Source organism: Nerophis ophidion, linkage group LG07, assembly GCF_033978795.1.
Source record: "Nerophis ophidion isolate RoL-2023_Sa linkage group LG07, RoL_Noph_v1.0, whole genome shotgun sequence".
Lineage (NCBI taxonomy): Eukaryota > Metazoa > Chordata > Actinopteri > Syngnathiformes > Syngnathidae > Nerophis > Nerophis ophidion.
Genome location: NC_084617.1, coordinates 8,404,426 through 8,429,357, shown reverse-complemented (window position 1 = coordinate 8,429,357; position 24,932 = coordinate 8,404,426). Strand labels below are relative to the sequence as shown.

At 41.3% G+C, this 24,932-nt stretch overlaps 1 protein-coding gene across 6 annotated transcripts in view; it reads left to right on the top strand.

Moving 5' to 3' along the window:
- The window catches only part of axin1 (axin 1), a 91,302-nt gene that overhangs the window by 20,406 nt on the left and 45,964 nt on the right, over positions 1 to 24,932 (top strand). For 4 of the 6 annotated variants that reach the window (XM_061905288.1, XM_061905289.1, XM_061905290.1 and 1 more), the window contains exons 1-2: positions 9,741 to 9,907; positions 15,688 to 16,635. In XM_061905288.1, coding sequence (XP_061761272.1) covers positions 15,773 to 16,635 — 863 coding nt within the window. In that variant the 5' untranslated portion in view covers positions 9,741 to 9,907; positions 15,688 to 15,772. Of the gene's footprint in view, positions 1 to 4,333; positions 4,510 to 9,740; positions 9,908 to 15,687; positions 16,636 to 24,932 lie in introns of those variants that run through there. The other 2 variants (XM_061905286.1, XM_061905287.1) reach the window with 1 other exon arrangement.

Genomic DNA, 24,932 nt, shown 5'->3' with positions numbered 1-24,932 from the left:
GCAGCTTGGACAAAGAACATCAGCAGGACTTCGCCCATCTATCCTCTGACAGGTTCCTTCAAAGGAAGAACCCACTGAGAAATAGTTCTAATCAATCTTGATCTAGCAACCGTTACGTAAAGCTATTCCAGTGTTGAAATCGTAGGCTATGAGCTTTGAAAACAAAACCCTATTGTGAGTATTTTGAAGAAAGAGGCCATCTTTTTTTGTGCGAGCTTTCAGACTACAAGCGTTTCTGGAAACTGAACATCTCGCTGGGCTTTTGTTTAGAGCGGAGATAAGCCTATTTTCATCCGAGGCCACGGAGGCGTCACAAAATCCACACTGACACATGGAACAAAGGCTCGATGTGATGGAACATGAAGTTGTCTGGTAACACTGAGCCACAGAGAGATATCAAAGCCCGCGATACAGCGAATATTAGCACGAGTTAGAGGAGTCTACAAGTTTTTGATTGAAACTTTTATTAGTAGATCGCACAGTACAGTACATATTCCGTACAATTGACCACTAAATGGTAACACCCCCATAAGTTTTTCAACTGGCATTCCACATTGATGTGGATTAGAAGGAGAATGAGTTAAGACTTTTGTTAGATCGGAATCTGGGTTTGATGTGGTTTGTGGAGCTCCCCCTGGTGTTGTGGTTAAGGAAGTAGTTTGACATGTACTTCGGTATCAGGGAGGTGTCGCGGATTTTATAGACTAGGCTCAGTGCAAGTTGTTGTCCTCTGTCCTCCACACTGAGCCAGCCCACTTTGGAGAAGTGGGTTGGAGTGAGGTGTGATCTGGGGTGGAAGTCTAGAAGTAACCTGACTAGCTTGTTCTGGGATGTTTGGAGTCTAGATTTGAGGGTTTTGGAGGAGCTGGGATACCAGGTGTTTTTTGATTGATTGATTGATACTTTTATTAGTAGATTGCACAGTTCAGTACATATTTCGTACAATTGACCACTAAATGGTAACACCCGAATAGGTTTTTCAACTTGTTTAAGTCGGGGTCCACGTTAATCAATTCATGGTACAAATATATACAATCAGCATAATACAGTCATCACACAAGTTAATCATCAGAGTATATACATTGAATTATTTACATTATTTACTTCCGGCCGATTGTAGCTGAGATAGGCACCAGCGCCCCCCGCGACCGCAAAGGGAATAAGCGGTAGGAAATGGATGGATGGACAATCCAGGGGGTGGGATGTTGGTTGATATCACCACTTCAGTCATCAACAATTTCATCATCTGAGAAATGGACGTTGAAACAGGGTAGGTCTGACTTTGTACAGAAAGCATAAGAACAAGTATATACATTTGATTCTTTACATTTGATTATTTACAATCCAGGGAGGTGGGATGTGGAGGTTGAGAGTGTTAGTCTCTGGTTGAAGTTGCCTGGAGGTGTTCTTTTAGTGTGGTTTTGAAGGAAGATAGAGATGCACTTTCTTTTACACCTGTTGGGAGTGCATACCATAGTGATGTACCCTAGAGGGAGAATGAGTTAAGACCTTTGTTAGATCGGAATCTGGGTTTGATGTGGTTTGTGGAACTCCCCCTGGTGTTGTGGTTAAGGAAGTTGTTTGACATGTACTTTGGTATCAAGGAAGTGTCGCAGATTTTATAGACTAGGCTCAGTGCAAGTTGTTGTACTCTGTCCTCCACATCTGAGCCAGCCCACTTTGGAGAAGTGGGTTGGAGTGAGGTGTGATCTGGGGTGGAAGTCTAGAAGTAACCTGACTAGCTTGTTCTGGGATGTTTGGAGTCTAGATTTGAGGGATTTGGAGTTACTGGGGTACCAGGAGGTTTTTGATTTATTGATTGATTGATTGATTGATTGATTGATTGAAACTTGTATCAGTAGATTGCACAGTACAGTACATATTCCGTACAATTGACCACTAAATGGTAACACCCGAATAGGTTTTTCAACTTTTTTAAGCCGGGGGTCCACTTTAATCATTTCATGGTACAAATATATACTATCAGCATAATACAGTCATCATACAAGTTAATCATCATAGTATGTACATTGAATTATTTACATTTTTTACAATCCAGGGGGTGGGATGTTGGTTGATATCAGCACTTCCGTCATCAACAATTGCATCGTCTGAGAAACGGAGATTGAAACAGAGTAGGACTGACTTGGTACAGAAAGAATAAGAACAAGTATATACATTTGATTATTTAACAACCGTTGTGGAGCTCCCCCTGGTGTTGTGGTTATGGCGGTCATTTACTTTAAGGAAGTAGTTTAAAATGTACTTCGGTATCAAGGAGGTGTCGCGGATTTTATAGACTAGGCTCAGTGCAAGTTGTACTCTGTCCTCCACCCTGAGCCAGCCCACTTTGGAGAAGTGGGTAGGAGTGAGGTGTGATCTGGGCTGGAGGTCTAGAAGTAACCTGACTAGCTTGTCCTGGGATGTTTGGAGTCTAGATTTGAGGGTTTTGGAGGAGCTGGGATACCAGGTGTTTTTTGATTGATTGATTGATACTTTTATTAGTAGATTGCACAGTTCAGTACATATTCCGTACAATTGACCACTAAATGGTAACACCCCAATAAGTTTTTCAACTTCTTTAAGTCGGGGTCCACGTTAATCAATTCATGGTACAAATATATACTATCAGCATAATACAGTCATCATACAAGTTGATCATCATAGTATATACATTGAATTATTTACATTTTTTACAATCCAGGGGGTGGGATGTTGGTTGATATCAGCACTTCAGTCATCAACAATTGCATCATCTGAGAAACGGACATTGAAACAGAGTAGGACTGACTTGGTACAGAAAGCATAAGAACAAGTATATACATTTGATTATTTACATTTGATTATTTAACAACTGTTGGGAGTGCGTTCCACATTGATGTGGCATAGAAGGAGAATGAGTTAAGACCTTTGTTAGATCGGAATCTGGGTTTAAGGTGGTTTGTGGAGCTCCCCCTGGTGTTGTGGTTATGGCGGTCATTTACTTAAAGGAAGTAGTTTAAAATGTACTTCGGTATCAGGGAGGTGTCGCGGATTTTATAGACTAGGCTCAGTGCAAGTTGTACTCTGTCCTCCACCCTGAGCCCGCCCACTTTGGAGAAGTGGGTAGGAGTGAGGTGTGATCTGGGCTGGAAGTCTAGAAGTAACCTGACTAGCTTGTTCTGGGATGTTTGGAGTCTAGATTTGAGGGTTTTGGAGGTGCTGGGGTACCAGGAGGTCTTTGATTGATTGCTTGAAACTTTTATTAGTAGATTGCACAGTACAGTACATATTCCATACAATTGACCACTAAATGGTAACACCCGAATAGGTTTTTCAACTTGTTTAAGTCGGGGGTCCACGTTAATCAATTCATGGTACAAATATATACAATCAGCATAATACAGTCATCACACAAGTTAATCATCAGAGTATATACATTGAATTATTTACATTATTTACTTCCGGCCGATTGTAGCTGAGATAGGCACCAGCGCCCCCCGCGACCCCAAAGGGAATAAGCGGTAGGAAATGGATGGATGGACAATCCAGGGGGTGGGATGTTGGTTGATATCAGCACTTCAGTCATCAACAATTGCATCATCTGAGAAATGGACATTGAAACAGTGTAGGTCTTATTTGGTACAGAAAGTATAAGAACAAGTATATACATTTGATTATTTACAATCCAGAGAGGTGGGGTGTGGAGGTTGAGGGTGTTAGTCTCGGGTGGAAATTTCCTGGAGGTGTTCTTTTAGTGTGGTTTTGAAGGAGGATAGAGATTCACTTTTCTTTATAACAATTAGGGAGGTTTGTGTCATGTTTGTCCTCCTACAGAAACCATATATATATATATTTTTCCCTTCATCTTTTTCCATTTTTCGTATATTTTTGAAAAAGCCCCAGAGAGCCACTAGGGCGGCGCTAAAGAGCCGCATGCGGCTCTAGACCCTGGTGTATATATATATATATATATATATATATATATAATTACAATATTTTTAATATTCGGGATAAAAGTCAGATTTTATATACTGTGTTGATTTAAAATCCTGTAATTTTGATCAAAGTTTCTCCCTCTGGTCTTCAGGGCCTATAACTAAAACCTCTAATTTGTCCTTGGTTGAGCTGTAGGAAACAGTGAAGATAATTAAAATTGAATGTCGGCAGATGGTGTTCTGGCTAATTATGATGGAGAAACTAGAAAAGCATGACGGTAGACAACTACAACATAGCCCACTACGCATTTTCCAACTGTTACAGACACTGTATAAGTGCTATCATGTCAATAAATGCATAATCCCTGAAGTCTATCCCACAAACGACATAACTGATCTGTCCGCTTTCTTTCCAGGGAAAGACAAACAACTAGAGGGACGTTCCGTCTTTGCCGGACCTTTCGGTTTAACGGGAGTAAACTGGATTTGACATCGACAGCGACCTGAAGTGTCTGATAACGTTGCAATGGAATCTTCGCTGATTGGATATACAACTGCAGGGGCATGCCGATGGCAGCTGTTGACAGCTGAGGTAAATAATGCATGTTCTTTAATATTTCTGCAGTCTGGGAGGACTTGTGTCCGTTGGGAATGTTGTACCTGTTTACCGAGAGACGGCCTTGCGAGCTCACCAGCCTTCAGTTCCAGTTCATCCCAAAGATGTTGCATGAGCTCCTTTTATCCAAGCATGCATTTATGGACCACTGGGAACCGAAACAATTTCTTACTCAAACTGTTCCTACCACAATTGTCCAGAAATGTCATTTTAAGATGAATACTTAGTTTTAGTCCAGGCCTTGGCAATTATTTTGACTATTTAGAGCAGGGGTCGGGAACCTTTTTGGCTGAGAGAGCCAGAAAGCCAAATATTTTAAAACATATTTCCCTAAGAGCCATATAATATTTTTTTTAACACTGAACACAACTAAACACATGCATTTTTAAGTAAGACCAACATTTCGAGAATATAATAGGTCTCTTATTCTTTGTAATAACATTTTTATTCTGAAGCTAACTGTGGAGGGGGCGTGGCCTGCGGGCCTGCAGCGACAGGTGCGTAGACAGCCCACCTGGGCATTGTTATCTAATCACCTGTCGCTCTGTTATAAGCAGCAGCCAGGAGGAGAGACTGGGTTGGGGCTGGAAATACTATTACTGGAAAGCAACTGAGAGACTTATTGAAAAATAAAACAATATTGTAACCCTGAAACAGGCTCTCATGTCGGTGCTTGGGGGTCTGAAGAACCCCCAGGAGGGCAAGCCCCACACTAACCAATAATAAATAAATAACTTCTTACCATTAACGCAACTTCTTGAACAGGTGCGGTAGAAAACAGATGGATGGATTAAAAATGCATGAGAATGTTTTATATTTTGAACATTATTTTTAACACTGTTATTACAAGTGGAATTATTCATTACTTATCGTGTTAAGCAACGTCAGCTCAGATTTATCTGAGAGCCAGATGCAGTCATCAAAAGAGCCACATCTGGCTCTAGAGCCATAGGTTCCCTACCCCTGATTTAGAGAAATAAATGTGTCATGGGACCGGTATATCTGATATTTTAGGAACAACAATACAAACTCTAACAATGTCTGATTGAATGCTAAAAACGTTATTGTCATGATCCGTGCTCCGGATCATGTTTTTGTTCTGTTCTGTTAGTTTTGGACTCTATTAGTTCCTGTTCCTACCTGAGTTTGGTTTGGTTGCCACGGCTACTTATGATTTTCACCCGCCGCTGGTGTTCGGGACGCTCACCCCCAACCCACACCGTCCGATGGTCCTCTGTCCTCAGCACCATGGACAGAGGCGGTGACCTTTGCTCCTGCAGGCAGCGCTGGCCACATCTCCCTCCACAGTTGGATTTAACTATTTAATATTAACTATGACCGATAAAACACTGAATACTGACAACATATTCAGAGTTTGCACTGGCTCCCTGTTCATTTTAGAATTGTTTTTAAAACATTGCTGTTTTGTCCTTGGTTGAGCTGTTAATGCATGTTTTTTAATATTTCTGCAGTCTGGGAGGACTTGTGTCCGTGGGGAATGTTGTACCTGTTTACCGAGAGACGGCCTTGCGAGCTCACCAGCCCTCGGTTCCAGTTCATCCCAAAGATGTTGGATGAGCTCCTTTTATCCAAGCATGCATTTATGGACCACTGGGAACCGAAACAATTTCTTACTCAAGCTGTTCCCACCACAATTGTCTAGAAATGTAATTTTAAGATGAATACGGAGTTCTAGTCCAGGCCTTGGCAATTATTTTGACTATTTAGAGAAATAAATGTGTCATGGGACCGGTATATCTGATATTTTAGGAACAACAATACAAACTCTAACAATGTCTGATTGAATGCTAAAAACGTTATTGTCATGATCCGTGCTCCGGATCATGTTTTTGTTCTGTTCTGTTAGTTTTGGACTCTATTAGTTCCTGTTCCTATTTGAGTTTGGTTTGGTTGCCACGGCTACTTATGATTTTCACCTGCCGCTTGTGTTCGGGACGCTCACCCCCAACCCCCACCGTCCGATGGTCCTCTGTCCTCAGCACCATGGACAGAGGCGGTGACCTTTGCTCCTGCAGGCAGCACTGGCCACATCTCCCTCCACAGTTGGATTTAACTATTTAATATTAACTATGACCGATAAAACACTGAATATTGACAACATATGAACGTCACACCCACTCTCCATCGACATATTTTTACAATCAAGCAAAACGCGGGCCTTATTTAAATGCTCAATGGGCCTTAATTTGCTCAGGTCTGTTCTAGTCCTATCCCTGATGGGTAAATCACTGATTTAGAGAACGGCTGGTCCGAGGCTAAGTGGACTTTCTTCTTACCAGATGCGGGAAGGTGCTCAGTGTCTGTAACCTTTTAACATTGTTGCTATTAAAACGATAAGCCCCCGTTCACGGTGTTTGAAAACGATGAAACGGTGTGAATGAAGCACATTCCTGCACGTTTTTTTCCCCCCCACACAACGTTGATTTTCTGCCCTTGTCAAGCTCTTCCAGCATATATCCACGGCTCAGAAAAAAAAAAAAAAAAGTGTGCGAGCACTCGCTTGCTAGCTGCCAGGTATGAGAGCGGATCTGAAATGGCCTCCTTGGCAAGGTTTCTGCTTTATTCTGTCGTTTGTACTTTTTAAGTCAACAAGTGATGACATAATTAAAAAGTGTTCGGTGGGCTTTGTGCAGGAGAACAGAGGAAAGGGATGTTTCATCTTGGTTCAAGATGGTTTAAATTGTGTACTGTTTTCAGTCGAACTGATTATTCATGATTCAATGGACTTACTATTTATTACTCTTTTGATAGCATTTATGGTTGAGAAATGTAACAGGAAGGTATTGTTGGACTTGCATTGCTACACTGATTATCTTTTGCAACACTTCCCTTCTTGATAGTGTAGCAAACTGATTTTTTTTTTACAATTATGACTTCATTTTATAGTGGCATAACTTTTTCCCAACCATTTTTTTTTTAAATTTCAACCTTATTCACGCATCGATACATTTTACCACATAAAAACTACCGTACACCTTTAACATTTCCCTCACGATTTAAAATATTCTAAAGCTGTCATAAATATACTTCATAAATACATAAACACATTCACATAAACAAATATCACATACTGTACATACATATAGACATACACACATACATACATATACACATACATACCTACACATATACAAACATTCATATATACATACACACATATATAAATACATACACATATACAGTATGTATATAGTTATATATTCCATGAAATACTTACACATTTGTCCATAAAGATATCAGCCTCCCATAAAAAATAGAATGTAATATGTTCCTACATTTAAAAAAAGTAATTAATTCATGGCTCTGCATGCTTTAAATGGGAAAAATAAACGCTATTGAGTTGACACAAACTGCACTTTTTTACAATTATGACTTCATTTTGTAGTGGCATAACTTTTTTCCAACCATTAAAAAAATAAAAAAATTATTTACGCATCGATACAACTTCTTTCCACATAAAAAACACACCTTTGAGATTTCCCTCACAATTTCGACATTTAATTTCACAAAGTTGTTATCTTGAAAATGTTTACTACAGTATTTCCTCTTAAAATTTACACTTAAGTCGAGCCTTATGAATCCATAAAATACTCTAAATATGTCATATAAATACACACACACACACACGCACACGCACACGCACACACACATATATATATATACACAGTGTATATACACACACATATATATATACATTACATATATATATATATATATATATATATATATATACAGTGTATATATACATACACATATATATATATTACATACATAAATATGTACATACACACACATAAATATTACATACTGTACATACATATATACATACTCACAGACATTACATACATATACACATGCATATCCCCATATATACATACATTCATATATACACATTCACATAAATACACACACACACACATACATACATATATATATATATATATACAGTGTATATACACATACATATATATACATTACATACATATATATATATATACAGTGTATATATACACACACACATATACATATATATATTACATACATACATATGTACATACACACACAAATATTACATACTGTACATACATATATACATACACACAGACATTACATACATACATACGTATACACATACATATACACACACACACAGTACATATACACATGCATATACCCATATATACATACATTCATATATACACATTCACATATATAAATACACACACACACACACACATATATATTACATACATACATATACCCACATATATACATATACACAGGGGGTGTTGCCCACATATCCGGTCCTCTCCAAGGTCTCTCATAGTCATCATTGTCACTGTCACCGACGTCCCACTTGGGTGAGTTTTTCTTTCCCTTATGTGGGCTCTACCGAGGATGTCGTTGTGGTTTGTGCAACCCTTTGAGACACTTGTGATTTAGGACTATATAAGTAAACATTGATTGATTGAGTGATATATAAATACACACACACACATATATATACATACATATATATAACCACATATATACTGTGTACATAGATATAGGTTGATTTGATTGGCAACACTAAATTGGCCGTAGTGTGTGAATGTGAGTGTGAATGTTGTCTGTCTATCTGTGTTGGCCCTGCGATGAGGTGGCGACTTGTCCAGGCTGTACACCGCCTTCCACCCGATTGTAGCTGAGATGGGTGCCAGCGCCCCCTGCGACCTCCCAAAAAAGGGAGTGGGCGGTAGAAAATGGATGGATGGATACATATGTATATATATATATATATATATATATATATATATATATATATATATATATATATATATATGCTATAAATGGGCCGTTGTTGGCAGCTTTTGATTTATAGGAAGAGAGGATGAATCCTATTACCAGCATAATATCAGTTCTTCAATATTTAGAATGCACAGACAAATATTATGTGCAAAAGGGAAGAAAAGAAAAAAGGTGCAGTTAAACTAGAAATCCAAATGTAAACCTTACAGGACTGGAATTGTTTATATTTAGATAAACATGGAACAAATCTTAGTTTTCCGTCATCTAAAGCAAATTCAAGGAACCGGGCTGTTCGCTTTTTACTTTAAATATAAATATCCTCCAGCAAATTCCACCTTATATTCATTCAAGGCGGCTGGGAAATAAAAGCATGCAGTGACTGTAATGCGCGTAGTGACCGCTAGGGGCGCCCTGCTCCGTGTTCCCACAGACACGCAGGAGCGAGAAGGGAGATAGCCGCCGACTGTCTCTCTCTTTGTTACCTTTTAAAACTCAACTATGACACCGTCCGGGGCGGATGGTCGCGGTCCGGACGCCCGCTGTTGCTCTCCGTGGGGCCGAGAAGGTGAAGTATTTGTTGCCACTTTGTTTTTTTTCGTGTGTGGGAAATCTCGCTGACAGCAGAGCGGAGATTGCGGTCGTCAGGAAGAAGAGGGCGGGATTATGTATACATTTTATACGTATTTAGGCAAACCGGAGGGATATTTTAACATGTCTGCCGTCCTTTTCGCTGCCGGGATGCCGAGTGGGAAACGTGCGGGGATTCTCTTGCGTGGGATGGGCTCCTTTTTTTTTTTAAAGATAGCGGAAGTGTGCTTGGTTGTCTTGTTGGTGGCGCGGACTACTTTTTTGGCGGAGGCGGCGAGGGGACAGCAGCACAAAGTTGTGCACTAGTGTATATATACACGTGTGTGTGTGTGTGTGTGTGTGTGTGTGTGTGTGTGTGTGTGTGTGTGTGTGTGTGTAAATACCCGGAGTTTGTTTATGGCCCCCCTCCCCCACTGGTCCGCTTTTTTAAATTGTATTTTTAATTTTATAAACCTTTATTTATAATATATAACATCCGTTTTCTACCGCTTGTTGAAATAATAATAATCAGAACTCGAAGTCTTAAACTCGATAAAGTAACTCAAAATAGAATGCAAAATATATCCATCCATCCATCTTCTTCCGCTTATCCGAGGTCGGGTCGCGGGGGCAGCAGCCTAAGCAGGGAAGCCCAGACTTCCCTCTCCCCAGCCACTTCGTGTAGCTCTTCCCGGGGGATCCCGAGGCGTTCCCAGGCCAGCCGGGAGACATAGTCTTCCCAACGTGTCCTGGGTCTTCCCCGTGGACTCCTACCGGTTGGACGTGCCCTAAACACCTCCCACGGGAGGCGTTCGGGTGGCAATATATATATATTTAACAAACTGTACAGCCATAGGCTCACACAAGTTCTGTTAATAATTCAAATTTGGAGCTCAGCATCATACAAACCCCGTTTCCATATGAGTTGGGAAATTGTGTTAGATGTAAATATAAACGGAATACGAATATTTGCAAAACATTTTCAACCCATATTCACTTGAATGCACTACAAAGACAAGATATTTGATGTTCAAACTCATAAACTTAAATTTTTTTTTGCAAATAATAAATGACTTAGAATTTCATGGCTGCAACACGTGCCAAAGTAGTTGGGAAAGGGCATGTTCACCTCTGTGTTACATCACCTTTTCTTTTAACAACACTCTATAAACGTTTGGGCACTGAGGAAACTAATTGTTGAAGCTTTGAAAGTGGAATTCTTTCCCATTCTTGTTTTATATAGCGCTTCAGGCGTTCAACAGTCCGGTATCTCCGCTGTCGTATTTTACGCTTCATAATGCGCCACACATTTTCAATGGGAGACAGGTCTGGACTGCAGGCGGGCCAGGAAAGTACCCGCACACTTTTTGCGAAGCCACGCTGTTGTAACACGTGCTGAATTTGGCTTGGCATTGTCTTGCTGAAATAAGCAGGGGCGTCCACGAAAACAACGGTGCTTAGACGGCAGCATATGTTGTTCCAAAACCTATATGTACCTTTCAGCATTAATGGTGCCTTCACAGATGTGTAAGTTACCTATGCTTTGGGCACTAATGCACCCCCATACCATCACAGATGCTGGCTTTTGAACTTTGCGTCGATAATAGTCTGGATGGTTCGCTTCCTCTTTGGTCCGGATGACATGATGTCGAATATTTCCAAAAACAATTTGAAATGTGGACTCAGACCACATAACACTTTTCCACTTTTCATCAGTCCATCTTAGATGATCTGGGGCCCAGAGAAGCCGGCGGCGTTTCTGGATGTTGTTGATAAATGTCTTTCGCTTTGCATAGTAGAGCTTTAACTTGCACTTGCAGATGTAGCGACCAACTGTATTTAGTGACAGAGGTTTTCTGAAGTGTTCCTGAGCCCTTGTGGTGATATCCTTTAGAGATCGATGTCGGTTTTTTATACAGTGCCGTCTGAGGGATCAAAGGTCACGGTCATTCAATGTTGGTTTCCGGCCATGCCGCTTACGTGGAGTGATTTCTCCAGATTCTCTGAACCTTTTGATGATATTATGGAGCGTAGATGTTGAAATCCCTAAATTTCTTGCAATTGCACTTTGAGAAACGTTGTTCTTAAACTGTTTGACTATTTGCTCACGCAGTTGTGGACAAAGGGGTGTACCTCGCCCCATCCTTTCTTGTGAAAGACTGAGCATTTTTTGGGAAGCTGTTTTTATACCCAATCATGGCACCCACCTGTTCCCAATTAGCCTGCATGCCTGTGGGATGTTCCAAATAAGTGTTTGATGAGCATTCCTTAACTGTATCAGTATTTATTGCCACCTTTCCCAACTTCTTTGTCACGTGTTGCTGGCATCAAATTCTAAAGTTAATGACTACCGTATGTCCTTGAATTGCCGCAGGGCATATAGTATGCACCTGCCTTGAATTACTGCTGGGTCAAACTCGCTTCCCAAAATAATTAGCGCATGCTTAGTATTACCGCCTGGCCAAACTCGTGACGTCACGAGTGACACTTCCCCTGTCATCATTTTCAAAATGGATGAGGCATCATTTCAATACCGGTAATTTGAAATCGTATAAAGGGAAGAAGATTAAGAGCTATTCAGTAGGATTTAAAGGCCTACTGAAAGCCACTACTACCGACCACGCAGTCTGATAGTTTATATATCAATGATGAAATATTAACATTGCAACACATGCCAATACGGCCTTTTTAGTTTAATAAATTACAATTTTAAATTTCCCGCTAAGTGTCCTGTTGAAAACGTCGCGGAATGCTGACGTGTACGCGTGACGTCACAGACTTTTAGGAAATATTAGCGCTGCGCACACACACAGCTAAAAGTCGTCCGCTTAAACCGCATAATTACACAGTATTTTGGACATCTGTGTTGCTGAATCTATTGCAATTTTTTCAATTATTAATGGAGAAGTCAAAGTAGAAAGATGGAGTTGGGAAGCTTTAGCCTTTAGCCGCACAAACACACGGTGATTCCTTGTTTAAAATTCCCGGACGTGAAACTTTCCTATGGATCAGAGCGGTCAAGCGAACATGGATCCCGACCAAATGTCAACCAGCAGTTTTCGGTGAGAAAATTGTGGTAAAACGTCGCCACTTACCGGGGATCAGCTGAGCTTGTGCCGTCCGTACAGCCGCCGTCGACTCCCGTCAGACACTGCCGTCAACGCACCCGTGGATACACACATCCGACTATCAGGTACTATTAAACTCACTAAAACACTAGCAACACAATAGAAAGATAAGGGATTTCCCAGAATTATCCTAGTAAATGTGTCTAAACACATCTGAATCCGTCCCAATGCCATCGCGTTTTTTTCTTAACTTGATTTTTTTGTATTTTTTATCTATTAAAATCCTCAAACACAAATTTTTCATCCTTGCTCAAATTAATGGGGAAATTGTCGTTTTCTCGGTCCGAATATTTTGCCTTAACCTTGAATTAACACTTGATGCATATAATCACAGCAGTATGATAAAGTAAAGTAAAGTTAGAGTACCAATGATTGTCACACACACCCTTGGTGTGGTGAAATTTGTCCTCTGCATTTGACCCCTCCCCTTGATCACCCCTTGGGAAGTGGGGGGAGCAGTGGACAGCAGTGGTGCCGCGACTGGGAATCATTTATGGTTATTTAACCCCCAATTCCAACCCTTGATGCTGTGTGCCAAGCAGGGAGGCAATAGGTCCCATTTTTTTTTTATAGAGTTTGGTATGACTTGGCCGGGGTTTGAACTCACAACCTACAGACCTCGGGGCGGACACTCTAACCATTAGGCCACTGAGTAGGTTGATGATTCTGTGTGTTTACATTAAAACATTCTTCTTCAAACTGCGTTAATATATGCTCATTTAAAACTTTCATGCAGAGAAGGAAATCACAACTAAGTCAATTTAGCAAAACTGTATTTATTAAACAGTTATTAAGCAGTGGCACAAACATTCGTGTCATTTCAAAACAGAAAGTGCAAGATTGTCAGATGCATTTTAAAATAAGCTATTAGTGCACTTTTGTGCATGATGTCACTAAGATGACATCAAAACAACACTAAATTCAAGTGCACTTTTTGTACAGAACGGCACTACAATAGTTTAAAACAAATAAAGTGCACTTTTGTGCATGATGTCACACAAGATATTTCAATAACTGTCAAATAAAAATGAGCTGCATAATAGGAAATCAAATAGTGTATGTCCTTCGCTCTGTGGTAGGTTACTGCGGACATTACCTCCTTTTGTTAGTGTTTGATTTTTTTTATTAATGTTTAAACAGAGATGATTGGCAACACTAAATTGGCCCTAGTGTGTGAATGTGAGTGTGAATGTTGTCTGTCTATCTGTGTTGGCCCTGCGATGAGGTGGCGACTTGTCCAGGGTGTACCCCGCCTTCCGCCCGATTGTAGCTGAGATAGGCGCCAGCGCCCCCCGCGACCCCAAAAGGGAATAAGCGGTAGAAAATGGATGGATGGATGGACCAGAACAGAAAAACAGCAATAAACTCTTTTTTTTTCCAAAAAGAGAAAAATTAAATAAAATCAAATAAAGCTAAAATAGAAAGAACAATACTTATACATAGAATAAATGATAAATGGGTTGTACTTGTATAGCGCTTTTCTACCTTCAAGGTACTCAACGCGCTTTGACACTACTTCCACATTTACCCATTCACACACACATTCACACACTGATGGAGGGAGCTGCCATGCAAGGCGCCAACCAGCACCCATCAGGAGCAAGGGTGAAGTGTCTTGCTCAGGACACAACGGACGTGACGAGGTTGGTTCTAGGTGGGATTTGAACCAGTGACCCTCGGGTTGCGCACAGCCACTCTCCCAATGCACCACGCTGTCCCTTAATAACAATACTTATACATAGAAGAGAAAGAACAAACATCCACCCCAAAAAGGAACACAAAAAAACAACAACAAACAAACAAAACAAAACAAAAAACAACTAAACTAAACCTTTTCTTGTAGACTAATTTTTTCATACGCTGTTGATCTGGAAATGTTTACCTCGGCATTTTGATGTTGTGGGCGTGTGGCACCGAATTGAGATGTTGACATGCGGAGTAAACACTCTTCATTGTCTAGTAGGTGACTTTTCAAATGATGCTACATATTAGCAGTCATGCTGCTTCTTGTAGCAACGCTTTTTCCCCACAATTGACAAATTACGGTTGTCTGTTCAACATATTCCCACTTTAAAGCCAAACCACCGCCAGACGATGGACCCCTTGCTGGTTTTCTTGGGAATTAATTCTTCCTTCATTTTTTACCAGATTCGGACCTTCTTTCTCTCGCATTACCACTAGCAACACAGCTAACGTTACCCATGCTGCTACCTCTCCGCTCGAGGAGGGCGTATACGTACGTGATGTACGTAAGAAAGTGCGCTTGCTGTCCGTGAGAAGGAGAGACAGGAAAGAGTGGGAAGAGCCTGTAGTGTAATGCCCGCAGCTAAAAGCAACTGCGTGAGAACGTATACCCCAATATCACGATATGGTCATTTTCTATATCGCGATATATCAAGTATATCGATATATCGCCCAGCCCTAATTCAGTACATGATGCATTCCTCCAGATTTATGCTGAATCTGCTATAATGTAAATTTTTTGCTCGAAACTGGCCACTGGAGTCCTTCATGAAACCGCTCACTGTGCAGAATTATAATACAACCGATGAATGCATGCTTATGACACGGTATCCTGGCTGCTGGAAAGTTGTAACTTTGTGAAGATGAGTCCCATGCCTGACTTCATTTTTGTTATCCTCCTTTGCAGGAGTGGTTTTGCTGTGGCTCAAGTGTGGATCTAATCAGTGCAGTGTGTGGGTTTGATACGGGCGTGCTACTTGGGCGCTTGGACTATGACCGTGAGCGACCAAAGGGCCTTCTTGGTGGACCTGGGTGGCGGCTTCAATGAGGATGCTCCCAGACCTCCGGTCCCTGGGGAAGAAGGCGAGCTGGTACTCACCGCCGGCCGCCAGTACCACCACCCTGCCTTTCCATCCAAGAACCTTAAATGTGAGGCGTCCGTTGCTACCCCCAGGCGACCTGACCTGGACTTGGGCTATGAGCCGGAGGGCAGCGCCTCCCCGACTCCGCCTTACGTGAGATGGGCGGAGTCCCTTCACTCCCTCCTGGATGACCAGGATGGCATCCATCTGTTTAGGACGTTTGTCAAACAGGAGGCATGCGTCGACCTGTTGGACTTCTGGTTTGCTTGCAGCGGTTTCCGCAAGCTTGAAGCCAGCAAGGGCATTGACGACAAGCGTTTAAAACTGGCCAAAGCCATCTATAAGAAATACATCCTGGACAACAACGGCATCGTTTCCAGGCAGATCAAACCAGCCACTAAGTCCTTCATCAAAGACTGTGTGATGAAGCAGCACATCGATTCCGCCATGTTTGACCAGGCTCAGACCGAGATCCAGACCATGATGGAGGAAAACACCTACCCTTTATTCCTTAAATCCGACATATATTTAGAAAGCACGCAGGCGCAAGGTGAGAGTCCCAAATTGTACGCCGATCAAAGTCCAACTTCCGGCAGCGGAAAAAGCCTGGTGGGTTATTTGCCGACGTTAAATGAGCACGAGGAATGGAGATGCGACCAAGACCCTGAAGAGATGCCTGATTGTGACCCTACTCCCAGCAGCAGGCTCACGCAGAGACTGCTCATGGAAACGCCTCAACAACGAACCGCCAACAGATTCCAGGATGAGTACAGGTAACTCCTTGCAGCTACACCATTTTTTTTTTTTGCCTCTCCAAACTGCTGAAATAGAAATAAACCGCCTCTCCACCTCAAGAGCTGCCCAAAAAATTGAGATGAAATGTGTACAGCGGGAGATTGGGGGAAGATGCCGCGTGAAGAATCCTAAGTACTCAGAATGAGGTGATGAGAAGGCTGCAGGGGAGCTTTCTGGTTTCTTGTGCCAGTACTTAGGATTGAATCTGCTACTGATAGTTTGGGAATTGTGGGGGTTAGAGCAGTGGTTCTCAAACTTTTTTTTGTCATGCCCCACTTTGGACAAGGGGGAGTTTTCAAGCCCCGTCCGCCCCCATCGCCCAAACAGAACGCTAATGCCAAGATTAACATTTTCAAATTTATTGAACATCAATTAACATCAAGTTGTATACATTCTAACTCAATAACATAAAATAACATTGTTCAATATTAAATAAAATAACTGTGCAGCTGTGGTATAACTTGCATCAAGTTCAATAATAAATTAATGAAAAGTGCCACTTTTTTTGTGTTTTGATCAAATTTACCGCTCTCACAACATTTGTTAAAACCTCATTGAGTTCGGGCTGAGCTGCCTTGACGCGAGTGCTTCCCGGTGCTTTATTAGAGCCTGCAGCCCGTTTCTTGACCCTGCCATGGTCTGTGCGCCATCAGAGCAAAAGCCCACACAGTTTTCCCATTTAAGGTCGTGTTCTTTGAGGAAACTGTCCATTATCTTGAACAGCTCATCAGCACTGGCTCTATTTTTTTTTTTGTATTTGCAAAACAGAAAATCCTCGCACAGTGACTCGCCATTCACAAAGGGGACGTATCACGTATCAATCAATCAATCAATCAATGTTTATTTATATAGCCCCAAATCACAAATGTCTCAAAGGACTGCACAAATCATTACGACTACAACATCCTCGGAAGAACCCACAAAAGGGCAAGGAAAACTCACACCCAGTGGGCAGGGAGAATTCACATCCAGTGGGACGCCAGTGACAATGCTGACTATGAGAAACCTTGGAGAGGACCTCAGATGTGGGCAACCCCCACCCTCTAGGGGACCGAAAGCAATGGATGTCGAGCGGGTCTAACATGATACTGTGAAAGTTCAATCCATAGTGGCTCCAACATAGCCGCGAGAGTTCAGTTCAAGCGGATCCAAGACAGCAGCGAGAGTCCCGTCCACAAGAAACCATCTCAAGCGGATCAGCAGCGTAGAGATGTCCCCAACCGATACAGGCGAGCGGTCCATCCTGGGTCCCGACGAGCGGTCCATCCTGGGTCTCGACTCTGGACAGCCAGTACTTCATCCATGGTCATCGGACCGGACCCCCTCCACAAGGGAAGGGGGGACATAGGAGAAAGAAAAGAAGCGGCAGATCAACTGGTCTAAAAAGGAGGTCTATTTAAAGGCTAGAGTATACAGATGAGTTTTAAGGTGAGACTTAAATGCTTCTACTGAGGTAGCATCTCGAACTGTTACCGGGAGGGCATTCCAGAGTACTGGAGCCCGAACGGAAAACGCTCTATAGCCCGCAGACTTTTTTTGGGCTCTAGGAATCACTAATAAGCCGGAGTCTTTTGAACGCAGATTTCTTGCCGGGACATATGGTACAATACAATCGGCAAGATAGGATGGAGCTAGACCGTGTAGTATTTTATACGTAAGTAGTAAAACCTTAAAGTCACATCTCAAGTGCACAGGAAGCCAGTGCAGGTGAGCCAGTACAGGCGTAATGTGATCAAACTTTCTTGTTCTTGTCTACTATACTATACTATAGTATGCGATGAACAGGCAGTCTTTATTGCCGTCAGTAGCTTCGTCCACTTGTAAAGCAAAACGACTTTCTTTTAATTTGTCTACGAGTTGTTCCTCAAGATCACATGCAATGTCGCATATACGTCTCGCAACTGTGTCGTTTGACAGTGATTTACAGTTTGTATAGAAAATGGGGTTGTAAAAAAAAAATCTAAGAATATAATACAAAAATAATAAATAAATAAAGTTACATTTCCTCCCATTTCTTGCGCCCCACCTGTCATAGATAGATAGATAGATAGTACTTTATTGATTCCTTCAGGAGAGTTCCTTCAGGAAAATTAAAATTCCAGCAGCAGTGTACAGAGTTGAGATCAATTTAAAGAAAAAAGTAAAAAGTAAATAATGGGTGTTTAAAAGGAAACAAAATAGAGAAATATTACAAAAAGAATAAAAAATATGGGAATAACAATATAACAGTAAAATAAGAATATAACAAGACAAAGTAGGCAGTAGTGACCATGTTATGTGTCTATTCCCCACCAGTTTGAGAAACGCTGGGTTCGAGACCCGTTTCCATTGACAAAAGTAGGTACTAGCCAGTACTGTTATTTAGTCATTTACGGCACGAGCGGATATCATACATGTGATTAAGGCTGGGCGATATGGCCTTTTATTAATATCTCAATATTTTTAGGCCATGTCACGATACACGATATATATCTCGATATTTTGCCTTAGCCTTGAATGAACACTTGATGCATATAATCACAGCAGTATGATGATTCTATGTGTCTACATTAAAACATTCTTCTTCATACTGCATTAATATATGCTCATTTTAAACTTTCATGTAGAGAGGGAAACCACAACTAAGTCAATTTACAAAAACTGTATTTATCGAACAGTTATTAAGCAGTGGCACAAACATTCATGTCATTTCCAAAACAGAAAGTGCAAGATTGTCAGAGACATTTTAAAACAAGCTCTTTTTGTGCATGATGTCACTAAGATGACATAACAAAACAACACTAAATTAAAGTGCACTTTTTGTGCAGAACGCCACTACAGTAGTTTAAAACAAATAAAGTGCACTTTTGTGCATGATGTCACACAAGATGTTTCAATAACTGTCAAATAAAAATGAGCTGCATAATAGGAAATCAAATAGTCTATGTCCTTCGCTCTGTGGTAGGTTGCTGTGGACATTACCTCCTTTTGTTGTTGACTAATTTTTTCATATGGTGTGGATCTGGAAATGTTTACCTCTGCATTTTGATGGTGGGGGCATGTGGCACCGAATTGAGATGTTGACATGCGGAGTAAACACTCTTCATTGTCTAGTAGGTGACTTTTCAAATGATGCTACATATTAGCAGTCATGCTGCTTCTTGTAGCAACGCTTTTGCCCCACACTTGACAAATTACGGTTGTCTGTTCAACATATTCCCACTTAAAGCCAAACCACCGCCAGACGATGGACCCCTTGCTGTTTTTCTTGGGAATTAATTCTTCCTTCATTTTAAAACAAATAAAGTGCACTTTTGTGCATGATGTCACACAAGATGTTTCAATAACTGTCAAATAAAAATGAGCTGCATAGTAGAAAATTAAATGGTTTATGTCCTTCGCTATGTGGTAGGTTCCTGTGGACGTTATCTCCTTCTGTTGATGACTAATTTTTTCATATGGGGTTAATCTGGAAATGGTTGCTTCGGCTTTTTGTTGGTGTGGCACCGAACAGAGATGTTGACATGCAGAGTTTCTAGCACTCTTCATTCTCGAGCGCAGGCCTGGGCAATTATTTTGACTCGGGGGGCCACATTTAGAGAAAAAAATCTGTCCGGGGTCCGGTATATCTATTTTTAGGAACACTAATACAAAACCTCACAATAATGATTGAATGCTAAAAATGTTAGGACAGACCACCTTAAAAAACTTAATGGAATTTTATGTTTTAATATGAACGATAAAACACTGAATATTGACAAAATATGTATGTCACACCCGCTTTCGATCGACATATTTTATAATGAAGTGAAACGCAACAAAAATGCAACAAACAGTGAAATATGAATGTGAAGGGTGCACAATAAACCCACCTACAATCTGATACATCTGATATTTGCTGAATTCCCCCCAGGGAACAATAAAGTACTTTCTATACTATTCTATATCTTACTAAGCTTTAGAACTTTGTTGTGAAAATCTCCTTCCGCGTCTGTGGAAACGCTTCCCGCCCACACTGCATGGTGCCTTGTCTGAGCTGCTGTGACGTGGATCAGTGGTCCCCAACCACCGGGCCGTGGCCCGATTGGTAACGGGCCGCAGAATAATTTTTTATTTAAAATTTTTTATTTATTTATTTATTTATTTTTTAATTAAATCAACATAAAAAAAACAATACACACTTACAATTAGTGCACCAACCACAAAAACCTCCCTTTTTCATGACAAAAACCTCCCTTTTTCATGACAAAGAAGAAGAAAAAAAAAAAAAAGGACCCCCCCCGGGCCGCGGGATAAATTATTAAGCGTTGACCGGTCCGCGGGTACAAAAAGGTTGGGGACCACTGCTTTAGATGACCATAGTAACTAATTAGATGACCATAGTAACTAATTAGATGACCCTAGTAACTAATTAGATGACCATAGTAACTGGTATATCATCCATAAGTGCAGATTTCAACCATTGAAATACTTTGTATAGTTGAAGACTTACGGTCATTAGAAAACATGACTGTGCATCATAATGGCAGCTACACTTTTCATCTTAAAAATAAATAAAAAATATTTGGGAATGTCTGGTGGGCCAGTTTGAAAAGCTCATTGGGCCGCATGTGGCCCCCGGGCCTTAATTTGGCCAGGTTTGCTCTAGCAGCTGACTTTTCAAATTATTCTACAAATTGGCAGTGCTGCTACTTTTTGTAGCAACGCTTTTGCCGCATACTTGTTTGACATCTTCCCCCTTGAAGCCAATCCCCCACCAGATGATGGACCCTGTGCTGTTTTTCTTAGGAATTAATTCTTCCTTCATTTGTTACCAGATTGGCACCTTCTCTCACTCGTATTACCACTCGCACCACTCCGCTAGCATCACAGCTAATGTTACCCATGCTGCTACCTCTCTGCTCAGCGAGGGCGTATGACGCGACAGTATGTGACGTGTGTAAGAAGGTGCGCTTGTTTTAAGTCTCTGTGAGAAGGATAGACAAGAGAGTGAAAAAAAGCCTGTAGTGTAATGCCCGCAGCTAAACGCAACCGTGTGAGAACGTATACTAGAATATCACGATATAGTAATTTTCTATATCGCACAGAGACAAACCCGTGATATATCGAGTATATCGATATATCGCCCAGCCCTACATGTGACATAAACCACTGCTGGTTGCTCATTGGTCGAGGTAATTGGTCATCGCCATGTCACTGTGAGGCTACACTACGAAAAACAAGAATAAAAAACATTAGCGAGCTAACGTTAAGTCTTAATTATGCGCTACAGTACCACACAGTTTCCACTTCGCTCAGTCTCTTCACTCATAAAAGTAGTCCCTTTACTATATAGCAGGGGTCTCAAACTCAGTTTACCTGGGGGCCACTGGATGCAGAGTCTGGGTGAGGCTGGGCCGTAGGAAAAGATTTCTTTAAAAAAAAAAAAGTGCATACTTCTTAGCATGTCTAGTTGTGTAATGACGTTTTAAATTGTATTCCTTGTGCACCGCAACTTTCTGTGTGGAAATAAGACGGGGTGCCCTTGTGCTCAACACGGAAATATTGTATCTCCCACTTTTCCTGGAATTATCTTCGCTCATCACTAACCTTTCTTTTCACTGCAGGCTTTGAAAAAGACATGTTTGGGGTTGTGGAATATATTTGTATTTATCCGACGCACGGAGAATAATGTTATTTCCGCAATGTGTGTCGTTCCGCTTTTCCTCCCTACAGCAACACGGCGGTCGGCGGATAATCGTCTTGGAAAGTACCGGGATAGCGAGTGCAAAAAATTGTTATCCGGCTTCATATAGAAATATATGTAGTGTTCATCGTGTCGGGCAAATTAAACCCTAAACCCCAAATAACGGTTTGAATTGGTCCAGGTTATCAGGGACTGTTATTACTGACGGACAGGTGTCGTGGTGTGACTGCAGCCAGGCACGTAATAAAGTTAGTTAGTTCTGCAAGGGGTTCTGGGTGTTTTGTTCTGTTGTGTTACGGTGCGGATGTTCTCCCGAAATGTGTTTGTCATTCTTGTTTGCTGTGGCTTCACAGTGTGGCGCATATTTGTAACACTGTTTAAGTTGTTTATACGGCCACCCTCAGTGTGACCTGTATGGCTGTTGACCAAGTATGCGTTACATTCACTTGTGTGTGTGTGTGAAAAGCCGTATATATTAATTGACTGGGCCGGCACGCAAAGGCAGTGCCTTTAAGGTTTATTGGCGCTCTTAACTTCTCCCAGCGCCGTTTTTAAAAAGTTATACATTTTACTTTTTGAAACAGATACCGATCATTTTGAAACTGGTACCAATATATGTATATATATATTGGCCGATAATATTACTGGACAACCCTAATCAAAGTGTATTTATATAGCCCTTAATCACAAGTGTCGCAAAGGGCTGCGCAAGCGCTGCTTTAATTGCAAGAAACAACCCCCCCCCTAGAGGGGGGGGGGGGTTGCCCACATGTGAGGTCCCCTCCAAGGTTTCTCATAGTCAGCATTGTCACTGGCGTCCCACTGGATGTGAATTCTCCCTGCCCACTGGGTGTGAGTTTTCCTTGCCCTTTTGTGGGTTCTTCCGAGGATGTTGTAGTCGTAATGATTTGTGCAGTCCTTTGAGACATTTGTGATTTGGGGCTATATAAATAAACATTGATTGATTGATTTTATTTTGAAGGAATGGCGGCATTTATCCTGCTGTGGCGGTGTGCCACAATATAATTACATGTAGGGGAATCCCTGCATGGTAATCAGCAAAAGATGCAATTGTACACTCCTCGTTTGTTTTAACAATACCCTCCATTTAGCCTTGCACGCTAAAGCTTAATGCAACCACAAGACCGCATTCTTAAAATCGACAGGATCGCTATTCCTTGCAATAAAAAAAACAACTCTCACAGGTAAGACAAGACAGCGGGCGAGTGCACACAATCCAGCTGAAAACTGCTATCACACACAACCACAACCAAAGGCGTTTGCTGGAGATCAATATTGATACATTTTTAAATCTCATGAAAATGTGAGAAGAAAAAAGATAGTTCTGCCCATCTCACTGCTGCTAGGCTTTCAGTCACGTGCATCCACAGTTCTATGATGTGTAAAAGATAATACACACACAAACAGTAGTCATAACTATTTCATCAATTATTCAATTATCTTGGCCCAAGTACAAATAACACATTTTTTTTAATCAACGCTTAAAGGGGAACATTATCACAATTTCAAAAGGGTTAAAAACAATAAAAATCAGTTCCCAGTGGCTTGTTTTATTTTTCGAAGTTTTTTTCAAAATGTTACACCTCCCGGAATATCCCTAAAAAAAGCTTTAAAGTTCTTGATTTTCGCTATTTGCGATGCGACTGTCCATTTCCCTGTGACGTCATACAGGGCTGCCAATACAAACAACATGGCGGTTATCACAGCAAGATATAGCGACATTAGCGCGGATTCAGACTCGGATTTCAGCGGTTAAAGCGATTCAACAGATTACGCATGTATTGAAACAGATGGTCGGAGTATGGAGGCAGATAGCGAAAACGAATTTGAAGAAGAAACTGAAGCTATTGACGCTATTCGGCCATAGCGCGGGTGTACCTAATGAAGTGGCCCATAGCATGGCTGCCTTATTAGCATCGCCGGTAAAATGTGCGGACCAAACGATCAGGACTTTCGCATCTTGTGACACTGGAGCAACTTAAATATGTCGATTGGTAAGTGTTTGTTTCGCATTAAATGTGGGTATCTAGTTTCAAATGTACATACAGCTAGCGTAAATAGCATGTTAGCATCGATTAGCGTCGCATGTTAGCATCGATTAGCTGGCAGTCATGCTGCGACCAAATATGTTTGATTAGCACATAAGTCAACAACATCAACAGAACTCACCTTTTGTGATTTAGTTGACTTAATTGTTGCAAATGCATCTGCAGGTTATCCATACATCTCTGTGCCATGTCTGTCTTAGCATCGCCGGTCAAATGTGGAGACACTCCGGCACATTCAATGGGGGTCTGGCGGCAGACACTTTCGCATCTTCGGGCCAGTGGTGCAACTTGAATCCCTCCCTGTTAGTGTTGTTACACCCTCCGACAACACACCCACGAGGCATGATGTCTCCAAAGTTCCAAAAAATAGTCAAAAAAACGGATAATAACCGAGCTGTTCTAATGTGTTGAAAATGAAAATGGCGGGTGTATTACCTCGGTGAAGTCATGTTCTGAAGTCATCGCTACGAGACAGATATCCAGAAAGGCGTTTAATTCGCCAAAATTCACCCATTTAGAGTTCGTAAATCGTTTTTTTCTG